Genomic DNA, 15,421 nt, shown 5'->3' with positions numbered 1-15,421 from the left:
GAAAGAACAAAAAAGAATACTAAAGTTGGATAGATGTCTTCTTTCAAAATCAGTCTTTATCTTCTTTTATGCAACAAGCAACAGAAAGTTCATTTGTACTAATCTCTTTTCTTTACACAATACTTAAGTCTAGATCCAACTCAAATGTCAACACCTAAAGAGCATCATAAAGATTTTGTTGTTGTTGTTAAGCATAGTTGAAATTTCTGAACTCATTTCATATCAGCTTCTCTGGCTCACTTGACAGATAATTAACAGGAGTTTAGGTGTTCTAGGTGAACTGATTTATGAGGCTTTCAGAAATCTGCACAGATGAAATGGAAGCACACCCTTTGTCAATGAATAACTTCTGCTGCACCTGGAAATTGGGTGGCATTTTATTCACAAAGAATCCCTTAAGTTGGAGGGGATTTGAAACAGAGTATAATGACAAGAATTGGAGAAAAGGTACAAAATAGCCTCTGTTTCAAAAATCAAGTACAAACAAAGGCATCTCTTAAAATTTTTTTATAACAGGCAAGAAAGGACATAGCATTACATTACATTACATCACATTACATTACATTACATTACATTATGTGATCACCATGTGGCAGAGTCCCCTCTCTTACACCAACTTCTATAGGCTAGTGGTGGCTGCCTGGAACAGTGGGGTAAGAATTATGAGGGTAAATTTTATCTAAAGTCATGACTGAGAAATACTGTTCTTTTTCAGTAAGTTCCTCTGGTGATTCATTCATTTATGCACTCAATAAATATTTGCTAAATGCTCACTTTGGGCTAGCAATTGTACTAGGAGAAAAATGGTCAAAAAAATAAATTGAGGCCACATACTTAGTTCTCATGGAGCTCATTAATTAGCAGGGAATATAGCCATTTTTTAATAATCATGAAACAAATGCAGAAATTGCATCTGTTACAGTGCCACTGAGTGTTGCACACAAGCTACAAGAATGCTAAACAGAAGATTTGACACAATGGAGAAAGTCCCAAAAGGTTTGACTGAAAAATTGATGTGGATTGAGACTGAATGGATGAATAGGCATTAACTAGGTGAGGAGAAGAGGGAAATGTGGTCCAGGCAGAATGAATCACAAGGTAGTAAGAAAGTTGCTTTGAATGTCTTTATCCCACCAACAAGGGAAGCCAGCAGGAAGGGATTGAAGGTAATGAGTGTATCAAGAGATTTATCTTAGAAAAGATGATAAATCTGCCCATGAGGTTAAAATCTTTGGCCTGGCCTGCAGACCAGCTGTACTTCTCCAAGGCACACCATCATTAATCACCTTGAATAGTTCAACAGCTGGCGGTGGGCACTAATGTCCAGCTGCCTACCTATTTTCAACAAGGAAGGATTAGGACTCCACTGGTATGTTGTGGTGACTGCCAGGGAGGGTATTTTGTCCACAGGTCCTGTTCCTACTCCACTTGGAAATCTCACCTGTCATGACAAGCAAGTTTTGGTATTAGTTATTCTTTGTGGTGTCAGCGGCAGTGGCAATAGGTTTAAAAAATGCAAGCTCAGCACTGGAACTCCTTGGAGGTTAACCAGGAGGTGTGGAGAGTGGGCTCATAGGGCAGCCTGACCCAAAGCCCTTGGAGTGACACCTGAGGGAACTCCTCCTGTTGTATGGCTGCCTGTATGGTGGTACCTTCCGCTTCCCAACTGCAGAGAATTTCTGCTCAAAGACAGACTACTTTTATTAAGTCCTTTACAATTGTCATCTACAGCCAACTCCAGCCATTAATCTCTTGATAGTTCACCTTTTCACATCCCTGTTCATTCTTCTTCAGCCATACTGGCCTTTCTGCTATTTCCAGACACACCATAAACACATCAGCATGCTCCTCCTGCCTTAGCGTTTCTGCACTGACAGTTCCCTCTTCCAGAATACTCTTTCTCTGGATATCTATAGGACACTCTCACCTCCTTCCAGCCTTTGCTTAAATGTCACCATCCCAACGAGGCCCATCCTGTCTGCTTTATTTTACATTTTCACCAGTCCCTTATTCCTACTCTGGCATTCCTATTCTCCCTTATAGAAGTACAGTTGTCCCTTTTTACCATATAACTTACTAATTAATTATGTTTAAGGTTTATTGCCTTTCTGCCCCTACCTTCATTTAAAAAAAAGTAAGCTCCATGAAGCATCACTACTTTGTCAATGATACATTCCAAAAATGCCTAGCACTCTAACCCAAAACAATCACTCAGTGATTAAATATTGAGTTGAATCTCAACCTGGCTCTTGGCCTCATCAAGCCACCCCCTCCCGCCCTCTTGCCGTTTAGCAGCTTGGGAGCCACAACTGAAGCATTAGAACTGGGTATCTCTTAGGATATCTTGAGGTATGGGGGCTGATCAATGGCTCATGGTATTGCTTTAAGGAGACAGTATTAAGCTTTGCAAAGAGCAAAGTATTAGCACTTCTACAGCACCATGGCCCAGCCCTGCAGTGCCATGAGTGTGTCATGGTGAGTGTGTCACTGACTATGGGACAAAATCCCCAAAGGATACTATATACACTCCTTGCACAGAATAAACACTCAATAAATAAAAATAAGTCAGTCCTGGAGTCATTATCATTTGCTACAAGGATACATACATCCACATATGTTTCCTTACAGGTAAAGTATGGGGAAAGATTTCAAACCGACATCACCAAGGAGCCCATCCTCCTCCTTCACTGCCTACCCACAACAGCCCTTTAGACCTTGCCTTAGCCAGGCGGGAGCCTAACTTCACATGGCTGGGGTTTCCCCAATGTGCCCCATGATACCCAAAACCAAGCCTGTTGTGAATAATGAAAGCTTTGTGCAGTTTCCCAGGAGCAAATTGAAGGGCTACACTCAATCCTTCCTGGAATCCAGGAGTGCATTTTCATGATGCTGAGAAAGAAAAAAAGCCAGCCTTAAAAATTCCTTGCTGAGAAAAGTAAAGGGAGATCTAGAGAGCAAAGTACCTAAGAGACAGAAAGAAAAATCCCTCTGCTGTGCTTGACAGTAAAGCCTTTGGAAGTCTTGACTTTGCAACCATGCCAAGTCATTTCAGAAGAGCTGACCCTGCTGGTAAGGTGGCCACCAAGACTAGAATCCTTGCAAATGCATGATAAATGAAATTACATTACAAATAAAGATATAATGCTGTCATCTATGGTCCCAGACTTTATAGCTACCCCAGTGCTGGAATTCATGAAACAGGTGGAGATCAAGATAGGAAGCAGCTCTTTTGCACCCCCACCCTCTGTGCTGGGGTGAGTGTCTCCTTAGCAGCTGACTGACCTGAGACCTTTGGATCATGTAAGCATCGTAGCTTGACCCGTGGTACGTGGCCGTAATATCTGGGCTGTAGCCAGCATCACAAGTGCATGGTATATTCGAGCTCAGGGGCTGTTTCCTAGGTCTATAAACCTGTGGGAGAAAGCTACAATGGTTAGATGCAGGAGGGGAGGATGCAGGGCAAACAGGGAAGGAATTGGGAGAAAGCAAAGAAGGAGGCTTGTCTTGACTTTCTTTGGCCAAGTGGGTGGAAAACCCAGTGTAGAAGATGCACAGCCCCAAACAAGGAGGTCAGATGAAGCTGTCCCCAGTCCCCGGGAACCAGCATTAGCAAGGCATGCCACTCTGTGGAATGACCCCAATGTCTGGCAGCGAGTAGGAGACGTTCCCTTTGCAGGAGAGGGCACCAAGGCACAGTGGCCTCTTTCTCTCTCTCTCTCTCTCTCTCTCTCTCTCTCTCTCTCTCAGCAAGGCAGACCCATGAGAAATGGACCCTGGCTTGGGGCCTCAGGATGACTTTTCCTTCCTGAGGAGGGAAATAGCTGACCCAATTGTGGGGAGAATGCTTACCCCTTCCTGCTCTCCTTATGCTCACTCTAGCAGGCAGAGGCCAGTCCTGGGGCTACATTGATGTAGACACACTTTACATGGTACCATGTGGCATTCAGAGAGCATCAGAGCCACATGTGGCCCTTGCCAAGAGGTGACAGTCACCTTGTGAGATCTCAGACCACTGAGCCAGAGCATCAGCTGAGTGGGGTTCATAATGCTAGAAATTGAATGAATACCTCCCCAAAGTCCCCAGGTTATATATGGAGAAATAATATTTGACAATTTCAGGAATGATTTGCAATAGTCTTCAGGTGAAATTATATTCATTGAAATTACTTCCAAAAAACCCATCAGAAAGCAAAGAACTTTCTGCACAAATTAGAACTTTGTACCTCCTTCCTTTACCCTCAGAAGAAATATGGTGGCTTAGAGTGGAGGAAAAAAAGATAATAGGATAAACGGGTGATTTTTAAACATCCAATTAATAATGGCTAGCAATGCAAGGGCCTGGAAAATGTTCCTACATTGAAAAATTCTGAAAGAAATAGTTGAAGAACCAACAGTGGATGTAAAGAGAGGAAGAAATCTAAAGAACTAGATGAGGGAAGATTTTTTTTTTTAAGTAGGACCCAGAAAGTGAGCAAGAGAGAAAGTAACATGTCCAATGGAAAAGAAGGTGCCAGAATTTAATTCACAGTATCTAGGATTTAGTTTCAGATGTCATATAAAGTCCACTGGAAGGAAAAGAGCTGCGAGGTATTTCTGGGGAGATGATGCTAACAAAAGAGAAAGGAAAACAGCACTGGTGGCAAACCACAGACATCCAGGCACATGCACAGAGCAGTTGAATGATGTTCCAGCAAAAACTCGGGCCATTTCACTCCTATCTGGTTTCAGCTGCTTGAGCCCACAGGATGGACATGGAAAAATGAAGAGCAGCTAAATCCAGAGAAAGCACCCAAGGCCCCAACCCAGCAAAGGACACTTTCCATGCAGTAGGTCGTACCTGCTGTTTTAACTGATGCACTAATCGATCTTTTTCCCTCTTGAGGGCCATGACTTCTTCTTGCGTCTTTTTCTTCTTGGAGGCAGACAACTCCAGCAAGGCAATGTTAGCATCTTTCTCACTGATTGCTGCAAGCAGTGCTTCCTGTCTGATAAATAAAGATTATTGTGATCATTTTTATAAAGTGAAAAATAAATCAGTCAGCTGTCACAGTTGAAATGAGTCACTGAGTATTAGCTCCATGAGAGGGAATTATGGGTAATATTTAAGACAAACTACCTCTTTCACTCTCAGAATAAACAAAGTAATTTAGGTCAGAATCCTTGAGAGCACGGTGTGCTCTAAAAAAAAAAAAAGGCATCTTTCAATGACTTCATTGACATAGCTACATATTCGACATGGGAGTCAATCTGAACATTCACTTCTAAGACACTTTCATCCATCTACCTGTTTATCCATCCATCCACAAACCCATCCAGCCACCCAACCATCCAACCATCTATCCCTACAACAATCCTACATCCATTCATACCTCACCCACCAACTGAAGTTGTAGGTATTCCAATGCAAACCAACAAAATTGGGTAGCAATTTCAATACTAAATATTATTTTCTGCATGCAAGATTTTTGTAGTCAGGCAGAAATATTTTCAACACATTTAAGGATGCACTGAAAATATCTCTACTATTGTCAATATTAGTGATACATTTCCACTTTCAGTGTGAACAGTGATATTACCCTCCTATTTCATGGAAAACCATCCCTTCTTTAGTCTTCCTTATTGCAGTAATTATATTAAGTACTCCATTAAGTACCCCATGTCCCAAATCTATAATAAAAGTCATCCTTGGATCCTCTCCTTCCTTCTCCATCCAGAGTCAATCCACTAAAAACTTTAACAGGATTTGCTCCAAAATGCTGCCTTTATCTAAACTGGTACATTATTACCAAACTTCTAATCACTAGCATCTACTCAGAGTTCACTCACTTGTCTTCCTGGTACAGAGACCATAGTCTTTTTGAAAAACATTATAAATCTGTATTCCACCATTCTGTTGTATGAGAAAAAACATTACATCACTCATTAGGTTTGAAATCCAGACCTTTTACTGATATCCAAGACTCTTTACAACAACTGGCCCTGAGGTCATCTTACTTCCCTTCATTCTCAGTCATTAGGCTCCAGCATATTTGTTCCAAAGCTCTTTAATGTCCTTGAAAATATTACGCATGGTCTTGCCACATAAGCTTTGCTTTCCCCATTCCCTTTGAGCAGAATGCCTTCACCAACACCTTCACGGTACTCAGCACCTCATCATTTAGGCTTCAGCACAAATGCTTCTCAGAAAAACCCTCTCTAGCCACTACCCCTAGCAGTGTCTCCTCACCTTCCACCTCATACTCATCACACTGGCTTGTCACATTACACTGATTTTTTTTCCCCATAGGATTCTTCACTATTTGAAAGAGTCTCAGGTACTTATTACTTGCTTGCTTTCTAGATTTGATGCCCCATGAAAATGGAACATCACCTGTTTGGGGCACACCTATTATCCAGTTTCTAGAAGAGCACTAAGTATACTGGGTGCCAATAATGCTTGCTCCGGGAGTAAGTAAGTCAGCTTTCTACTTCTTAAAGACTCTGGAAGACACTGCTGGACACCTTTCTCTCTTACTAGAAAAAAATTAGAACGTTTGACTCCTCCTTAATCTCTAATCACTCATTTCTCTGAACCTTATTACATTTGCCTCATCCTATCTTTACAGTCCAATTTATGGCCTCATTTATTGCAAATTTTGATCTGGATTTTTCTGGGATAATTTTTGAAGAGGAAATGACTTTTCTAGTGTTTTTAGTCCTCCTTTCCATTGGGGAAGTCTTGTCCACACAGCTGTGTCACTTCTGCAACATTCTAGATAACTTAGAAAACTTCATAACTAGAAAAGCTTCCCTATTGTGTACATTCTTTAAAACAAGCTCTTGAAGTAAAACTTGGTTCTGGTCTTGTTTTGTCTTCTTTTTAATCCCTATCAGCAGAACAGGCCCCCTCCAGATGTCTGAACAAGATGGACATTATTTGGATCTCAGAATTTTCCCCTTTTTACTGTAAGGATTTGTATGGACTTTTCTGGGCCCTGTTAATGCCAGGCAGTAGGAGCTTCTGTGTGAGTCTCAGTCAGACCAGTGAGTAGCAGAAATGTCAGGAAATATCTCCACTTTCAGAGGAAAACCAGTGCAGGCTGGACTACCAACAACAGCATTAATATCTAGCTTCACAGGGTCTGTCTCCTTCTGGATAACATCTTGAAACAATAGACATGCTTGCTGTTCACAGCCAGTGCGTATATACGTATAAGACCAAGCTGAAGAGGCTGTACAGACTTCAAGTGAGGGAGAACCCATGTGCTATCTACTCCAATATAGCCACAGCACATTCAAGGTGATGGTGATATTTTACCCACTTACCCAAACTGAAAAGTCTAAGGGAAGTTCTTTTAATGGAAGCAACCTAAAAGATCAGTATTAAAAAAGTTGGGGACTGATAGTAAATCATGATATATTCTAATTCACTTTTTATAGTTATAAACTATATAGCTGATAACATACTAATAACTTTTAATGATATTGGAAAATATTTATGTGTGGTGAATGACAATTCTCCATGATTCTCCCATGCCTATACACATTTTATGAGTAAAGGCATTATCTTCTTTTCTGTCTTTCAAGGATGTTTGTATAGTGAATAGCCTTGGAAGACAAGATTGTGTCTCCCTTAGGGGCAAAGGTAAGCATGCTTATGACCCTGTATAATAGAAAAGGGCAGGTCCACTTCTACCTATTATAAAACATTCAGGTTTCCTTAAATCAGGGCTGTTCTTAAGTAATGCAACTGCTACACCTATAGCTTTTCATCTGGCCAATCTTCCTTGCCTCCTTGGGATCTTGCTCTTCATAATGTTTTCCTTATTGTATTTTTTTGCTCGGTGTTTTTGCCTAATAAGTCGGTTTGTAAATACCAGTAAAATTAGTCTAACAGGGATTATATGTATTATATGAAACCCTCATTTAAATATTGATTGTAAACTGATGGTATTTTTTGTCTAAAATTCTCGATTGAAATCTTTCACACTTTAGTATATTTGGAAAGATGTTCTTCATACATCAGACTCTACCAAGGCACTTGCTACTAGTATAGGGATGGTGAACAAAGCAAACTGTTGATTCTACTCCAATAGAGCCTTTACATTTGTGGATTGTTTTTCAGCAATAAGCTTTACAAAGTAAGTTTAAAATACCTCTTTAGTAAGCTTAAATATTTGTTAATTATTTAAATAACTGTGAGCTAATTTTGCATGACTACAAATTTTCATTATCCCTGCTTTAAAAGTCTGGGTGGTTTTTGAGAGATATGGCAGCATATTTTTCCAAAGATTAATTTTGGAGTCATCTCTATATCAGATTCAACACTTTCAAAATTTCCATAAGTCAATATATTAACACACTGATTTAAAGCACCTAATTAATGAGAAACACTTTACTGGGCATATCTTGATACTGTTTTGAGAAAATGCAAACACTGGAATAAATTAAGAAGCTCAAGGTTCCTGTTTGTTTGGTTTTTTTCCCTCAACAGGAAATTCTGATTCATCCTCACTTTGAAAACAGACATATTTGCTGCTCTTATCTCTCCCTCTTTTTAAGGTTCATGTATAATGACTACGCCAGTGATAACACATTTGGATATAAATTAGAAACTCAAAGAAAAATCCTCATTATTTTCCCCACTAAGTGTACTACATTCTAGATTAAGAGCACATTTACATTGATTCAGGAATGGTTACTATCCCATGAACTTGAAGCAAGTTTCCATGTGTATTTGTTCTGTCCTTCCTGCTTATTCACAGGCAATGTGAATGTGAGTGTGAACGTATGTGTGTGTGTGTGTGTGTGTGTGTATACATACTCATCTTCAGACAGTCAGTGGGGTTAAGTATATGCCAAAGTCTTGCAAAATTATCTTTAAAACACTGCAATGCTCCAATCTGCAATTATTAAGGTGATCTGTCTATGCCCCAAAATGTAGTTTAAAATATGAAAAGGAAGCCCAAATATGCTTGAAGAAAGATAAGATAATGCAAAGAGAAATAAATCTATAAGAGTCTGCTGAATGCCAAGCTAAGAAAGTGGGCTATAGACAGCATTTTATCAAAGTGCAGCCTAAACAAACGTCAAAAGGAATAATTTCTTTAACAAATATGGGCAACAATGAAGTAAAAAACGGGGGAATTCTGTGCCCTTGCATGCATTTAGTCAGGGCAACAATGGATAAAAATATGTGTAAGAACACATCTAATAACCCTAAACTGTCATTCAGTTTGTAGGAGGTAGTCAAGATACAGCTAATAAAACACCAAAAAAATGGTTTTAGTCACCCTGAAAAAAAATCCTCAATGGAATAAAACAAAAGAGGACTGAAGGGCGTCTCCCACCAAGACAAATGCCTTCTTTTGAGTGTTCCTGTGCTAACCTTCCCAAAGAGCCCCCAAGACCCTCTGATGGTAATACATCCCTAAGTCACTTATCACTGTCAATGTAAAAGGGAGCTTTATAAACATTTCTATTTTACTCCCCGTTGCTGTCGTTGTATTAATGATGACTTGAGCTCTGAGAGAGGGTCTAAAATTAATTTTAGAAGTTGTAAATGAGGCAGGCCAATTAGAAATTGTTATAAATTGGATGGGGAGGGGGAGAAGCTCGAACTCATTTTTTTCTTGTGGGCTCTTGTTTTAGTTAGCTGACCTATCTTTAGGAACACATTCAATTACAAAAGCAGATGCTTAAAAAATGCACTCCATTAAGAAATGTTTGGATAATGACATACAAGGGAGAACCTACATTAAGTATGGTGCTCAGCCCACAGTCATGTTCTAATCATACTGTGGGAAAAAAAAAATGACACTCATTCAATTTTTCCCAGTTAATTACTGTTTTCTTTCCCTGGTGACCCTGAATCTTCAACTGTAAGTTCAGTAGGAGGTGACTTAAGACAGAGGGTGAAGAAAGATCCTGTTCAAAAGAGCCTCTCTCACTCCTGGGGTGAGAGTGAGTGAGTGGAAGGTTGCTATGATCTCTGCCCCCCCATAGATGCTCATTTGCCTAAATTTAAAAAGTTGTGTTTTCAAATGGCATCGCGAGAAAGAAATACTTTTGATATTAATTAATCTCAACACTAGCCACCAGCAGAATGAGGTATTGTGTAGGCAAAAGGACTGCTCACATGAGGTGGGGCCCACAGGGTAAGATATATTTGAATAACCACAAGTTCCAGCAAGGACAAAGAACAGACCAGATTTGTAAAGGCCAGGTTTTGGCAGCCCAGACTCTTTAATGCAGTTTGCTCTCTGTCACCCACCTAAAACTGACCTCAAGAAATAGTTTACTCCAATTACAGAGAATTTTGTCTTTGAAACCTAATAGCACACGACTGGAATTTCCTGACACAGGGCCACTGAGTCTTGTGGAAGTTTGCTGCTCCTTGTACCAGCTTCTACCCCACTGCTTGCTCAGGACCTGACTAGAGGAGTCAACCAGCTCATCCTTGAATTCTCAGTGGCCAGGAAGCTCCACATTACCAACATCATATTCTTTGGGACAATAAGGTGGCAAATGCTGGTACCACTTGGCACTCTGATTAAAGGGATATTGGTGAGCCTGAGACCAAATGATTTTCCAATGCAGAAAAAGGTCAACAGCAGAGGAGGACAGGGGTCAGGGTGAGATACAGCCCCACCCTCGGTCACTCTCTCCATGCCCATTCCTTTGGAAAATTGACTAAAAGGCAAGAAGGGATGGGAGGGACCACCATTGAGTCCTGCAGAAGGTGTATATGAGACATTGCTGATCACAATGGGCTCAAAGCACAAAAAGTTTATTACTCAATCCATTAATTTAAATAAGAAAAATAAGAAAATGCTTAATTTAATTATCTTCATCAATTCTGATTTTTAAAACTTTACAAAAATAAAATATCACTAAAATCCTTAGGAGGAGAAAGTACTAATCTAGTGTCTGAGTTTTGGAATTGAATATACCTGAGTTTGAATCCTGAGCAAGTTATTTAATGACCCGGAAACTTAGATTCCCTATTGAATGAACTGAGAGGGATAAAAGTAACTCTCTCACAGACTGTTGAGACTGTTGAGAGACACAAATGTGATAATGCTTGTAAATACATACCTGATATGACCATGTAAACACTAGAACTCATTATTTCATAACATGGAGTACACCAAATGCAAAGACTCAAAGATTTTCATTTTCAATAGGGCTCTCTTTGTAGGCCACTTTGAGAGGGCTCCTACTCAGGGAAGGCAAAAGACGACCATACCTTCTTTGCAGTAAACATTCCGAATGAGTCAATGGGTCTCTCATTTTCAAGACAGACTCAATGAAAACCCTCTGAAATTGGTTTCTGCTAAAGTGTATATTTGACTTTCACAAATTGATGATGGTTTTAAACACAAATTTAAAGGCAATACAGAGATAGATTGTGACGAAGAAGGCACTCATAACAGAAAAGTTACAACCCAGACCAGTCAGATCTCACTTGGTCAATAATTGTTTAATATTCTGTTCAATGGCATTCCTAATGAAGGGAAGGTCACACTAAAGTGAGCAAGATGTAATCTCATGCAGCATGAGAAATCGTAATGTGTTCTGAAAGGTGACCTCTTAAAAGTCAATGTCAAGTGGAAAATTTAACCAAAGTCAAGTAATTTCAAAATAAAATTTCTCCCCAATTAAAAGAAATGTTTTTTATAAATAGCAAATTTAGAAAGCAAGGAGGAATTCCCTAACCCATTAGCACATCCACCTTTAGTGTATAATGTTCAAAAGTGATCATTCATTCGTTTGTTATTAACTTCTACTATTCCCATTCAATAATGAGAAAGCTTCTCTGTTTACCATTTAAATCTGCCAAAGCAGCTTTCTATGAAAAATATACCCATCCAGACACCCTGCAGGAATTATTGATGATTGTTAGGAAGAAAACCAAATACATCTGGACTTCACTGTGGTCCAGAGCTTTACTCACCGTTCACCTAAACTAAACCTATTGTCCATGGATGATTAGTCACTGTCAAGAAATTTGTCTCATCACATTAACTTTTGCTTGGAAATGAACAAGTGTCAGAATAAAGGTCACTGACACAAGACCTCAGGGCATCAGATCAATTATTTTTCCTTTCTGGTCACTAAGATGTGTGTGTTTGTGTACACATGTGTATATGTATATAAGCTTCACAAAAATGTATTTTTAAAATTTTCCCTCTACCATATATTTCAATCTACTAAGATTTATTGTAACTCTTCCCACAGAGCAGCAAATTGCCCTCCTGTATCTGGAACTAAATATTTCCCTTCTTAATTTGAATTTTTGGTGTTAAATTAAACCTCCCTTTGTTTATATTTACATGGCATAGAGTATACCCACGGGGTAAATTAAAATGAAAACCAAAACAGATTGTCATGTCACTGCTGTAAGAAGGATATGTGCAAAAGGAGACCTGTTGCAGAATTTTGTTAGCACAACATTTAAAGATAATCAAATTAAGATTCCAGGAGCAGATATTTGCAGAGAAATATTAAAAAAAAAAAATAAGGCCTGTTGAAGCAGCCACTTTGAGAGGGCTCCCACTCAGTGGAAGGCAAAAGATGATCTTGTGCTTCTGCACCAGGGAAAGAAACAAAGTTGGTGGAGCTATGTCTTCTTGGTTGACTCCAATGGCTGAGAAAAGTAGGTGTCCAGGAGGGGAGGGAGTAATGGGCTAAACAGATTTCCATCAACCTGAAACTCTTCTCTCTCTATGCCTGCAACACAATTGAGCCATTCTCAATAACCTCTAGAAGTCTTCTTTTGTGAAGCTAATGACTTTGAAAGCATCCTCAAAGATGCAATTCCTTACCTACATGTCTTAGCTACTTTGAGACATCTGGACTTTAGGTCTGCCATCTCGTGGCCATTCCAATAAATACTGCCCTTTTCCATTTCTTTCCAGAGTCATACCACTATAACCTATATTCTAAAAAGATTCAGCATAATATATTTATAACAAAAATAAAATGGATGTTAGCCACAGGGCAGCTCGATAAATTCAAGTGAGCTATAGCATTTCATATTCTAAGTTATTTTCTGCTCACTTTTTTCATTACTGATGAAACTCTATATTCAAACTGTCATTTATCAAATTATCAAATAATCACTCAACACAGGGTTGGGCATACTGAAGAGCTGACTAAGAAGTAATAGGTATATTTAATGTGCCTATTTCTAAAAAGTTATCTTAGTGTTCATGTAGCGGCTTCTAAATGAATGAAAGTGTCCACATCTCTGTACTTGCCACAGATTTGCTAAAAGAACATGTAGAATAAAAAAGAATGCCTCCAAAGGGTATATCCTGAAAACCAGGAAATAACTTTAAGTCTAAATGACAGCGATTATAAATATACATTTTAACATTGTGAAGGAAAGACATGAGATTAAATTTGTCGCAGTTCTATGTTGGGGGAAAAATTGCTAAAATGCGATCATAAAAACACATGGAGGCCGTCTAGCGCACAATCACTAACCACTTGTTGACTGTGACAATGGTGGGGAAAGTAAATGATGTGGCCATTTTTTTAAATCAAGGTTTCACAAATGTATAATAGCCTCTAAACTAAAAGAAGGTATAAGGTCATAGTCAGTGTTCATAAATTATCCTTAGGGCCCAAGTTCAGAAATACAGAAGTATTTATATATGCATCTATACTATAGTTTCATAGTGCTAACCAACAGGCATTAGACTTGTAGAACAAAGAGTGGAAAAAAATTAGCTTGTGAATGCAGACATAATGAGAAATTATATCTGGTAGTTACCTGCAGTTTCTGGATTCATGAGTACAACATGTGGAGCACTACTAGAGTGCTCCCTCTCAGAGGGTGAGGGAACGTGAAACCAGACAGCAGATGCGGAATGAAAGAGCCTGGTAAACTACCTGAAAGCAATCCACATCTGGAAAGAATCGTGGGGGAACCAGCTCAAGACACAATGGTATAGAGGCAGTCTCAGATTTGCAGTATGGGTGGCCTTGTGGCTCATGGAAGTGAAGTTTCCACCCTGGAAGGAATGATCGCTAGAAGTGGGAACATTTCTGATGTGAAATTATGAAGTCCAAATGGAAGCAACTGAAATGAACATGTTCTGGGGTCGTTGTTTACTAGCTATATAAGTGAGAGTAAACCAACCAAACGTTCAGTGCCCAAATCTTCAATTCCTTCCCCACATATTTCCTGGGTGTTCACTATGGGCCAAGGGCTAGAAAGGAGGGAACAAACAGGACAGGCACAACCCTGCTTCTAAGGGATTTAGGGCACAGCAGACCCCAGAGATACTCTCCATATTCAGGATCGGGCTGATCCTGCAAATAAGCCACTAAACATAAAGAAATACCCTTCTTTTTCCAAGAACAAATACCAGATTATCAGCAATGCCATACAAAGAAGATGTATATAAATCCTGTTTGCCCATCCAAAGGTTGGGCATAAAACTGATACAGCATTTTCAACCACCTATATCAAATACTGGGGGAAAACAAAAACAAACAAACAAAAAAAACTCAAAAGTTCCCTCCCACCCAGTCTTTTCATTCTGAATGTATGATCTGCTGCAATCTGGTAACTCAAAAGCAAAGAGAAATACCAACCACATTCATAATGATTTAGCTGAATGATAGGAAGTATACTTTTCTGTGGGTCAGAAATAATCAAATATCAGTGATTTCACATAGTTCATCATAATAGCTTTCTTCCATAATAAGAAAAAAGCTTTATTGTCTTCTTTGATTATTTATTATGCATGTCCATTAATAACTTCAGGTCTTTATCAGTTTCGACCCTCAACGATTTCAAAGGTTGAGTTAATTCCTTCCCCACAATATCTAGCTACTATCCACGTGCACTAAAAACTAACCAGGAGACAATTTACCTGGCCCTCAGGACAACTTATACAATTTGGATGGGGAGGAGGGGGGACTAAAAACACAGAGGTGAGAGAGCACAGTTCTTTAATGGGAGTCCCCAGACCTGGAAAATCACTTAGTGAGAAACGTCCTGGTGAGCAGGCTCCAACCTGACACTGATTACCACTCCCCTAAATACTGACCTGTTGACTGATTGCTCTGAGGTCAAACTATCTATCTCCTTGGAGAGCATTGAAGCTGACCAGCCCCACAAAGCAACAAAGAGCCCTCCCCTTTAGATTTGAACTTCAAGTCACAGAACATAATGTGAGAGCCCAAGAAGAAAGGGGCTGCAATACTCCTAAAAGGGTTTTCTAAAGTCTCATTGATGAGAGTTCCCCCAAAAAGCATCCTTGGGGATGGTGACATATTCATGGGTGGCTGCAAAAAGAAGAGTCTAATGTCAGTCATTTCTCAGTCATCACCCTATCTGATGGAAATTTACTACGGAAAAATAACTTGCTAGGTGTTATGAACATCCAGCATAATTTATAGATTCTTTTAGTAAAGAAAACAAATG

The 15,421-nt window shown here is 39.4% G+C and overlaps 1 protein-coding gene across 5 annotated transcripts in view; it reads right to left on the bottom strand.

Annotated features, from left to right (window-relative positions):
* Positions 1 to 15,421, bottom strand: part of ERC2 (ELKS/RAB6-interacting/CAST family member 2) — a 782,253-nt gene that overhangs the window by 203,202 nt on the left and 563,630 nt on the right. For 4 of the 5 annotated variants that reach the window (XR_001145038.1, XR_001145040.1, XM_012720433.1 and 1 more), the window contains 2 exons: positions 4,838 to 4,985; positions 3,283 to 3,411 (listed from right to left, as the gene is read on the bottom strand). Coding sequence is in view for 2 of the 5 variants with exons in the window: in XM_012720433.1 (XP_012575887.1) it covers positions 3,283 to 3,411; positions 4,838 to 4,985 (277 nt within the window). In the remaining 3 variants the exon portion in view is untranslated. The remainder of the gene's footprint in view (positions 1 to 3,282; positions 3,412 to 4,837; positions 4,986 to 15,421) is intronic. The other variant, XR_001145039.1, reaches the window with a different exon arrangement.

Source organism: Condylura cristata, unplaced genomic scaffold (assembly GCF_000260355.1).
Source record: "Condylura cristata isolate star-nosed mole 26May11 unplaced genomic scaffold, ConCri1.0 scaffold00004, whole genome shotgun sequence".
In the NCBI taxonomy this organism is placed as follows: domain Eukaryota; kingdom Metazoa; phylum Chordata; class Mammalia; order Eulipotyphla; family Talpidae; genus Condylura; species Condylura cristata.
The sequence above is the reverse complement of the archived record's forward strand: the minus strand, read 5'-3'. Positions and strand labels throughout refer to the sequence as shown.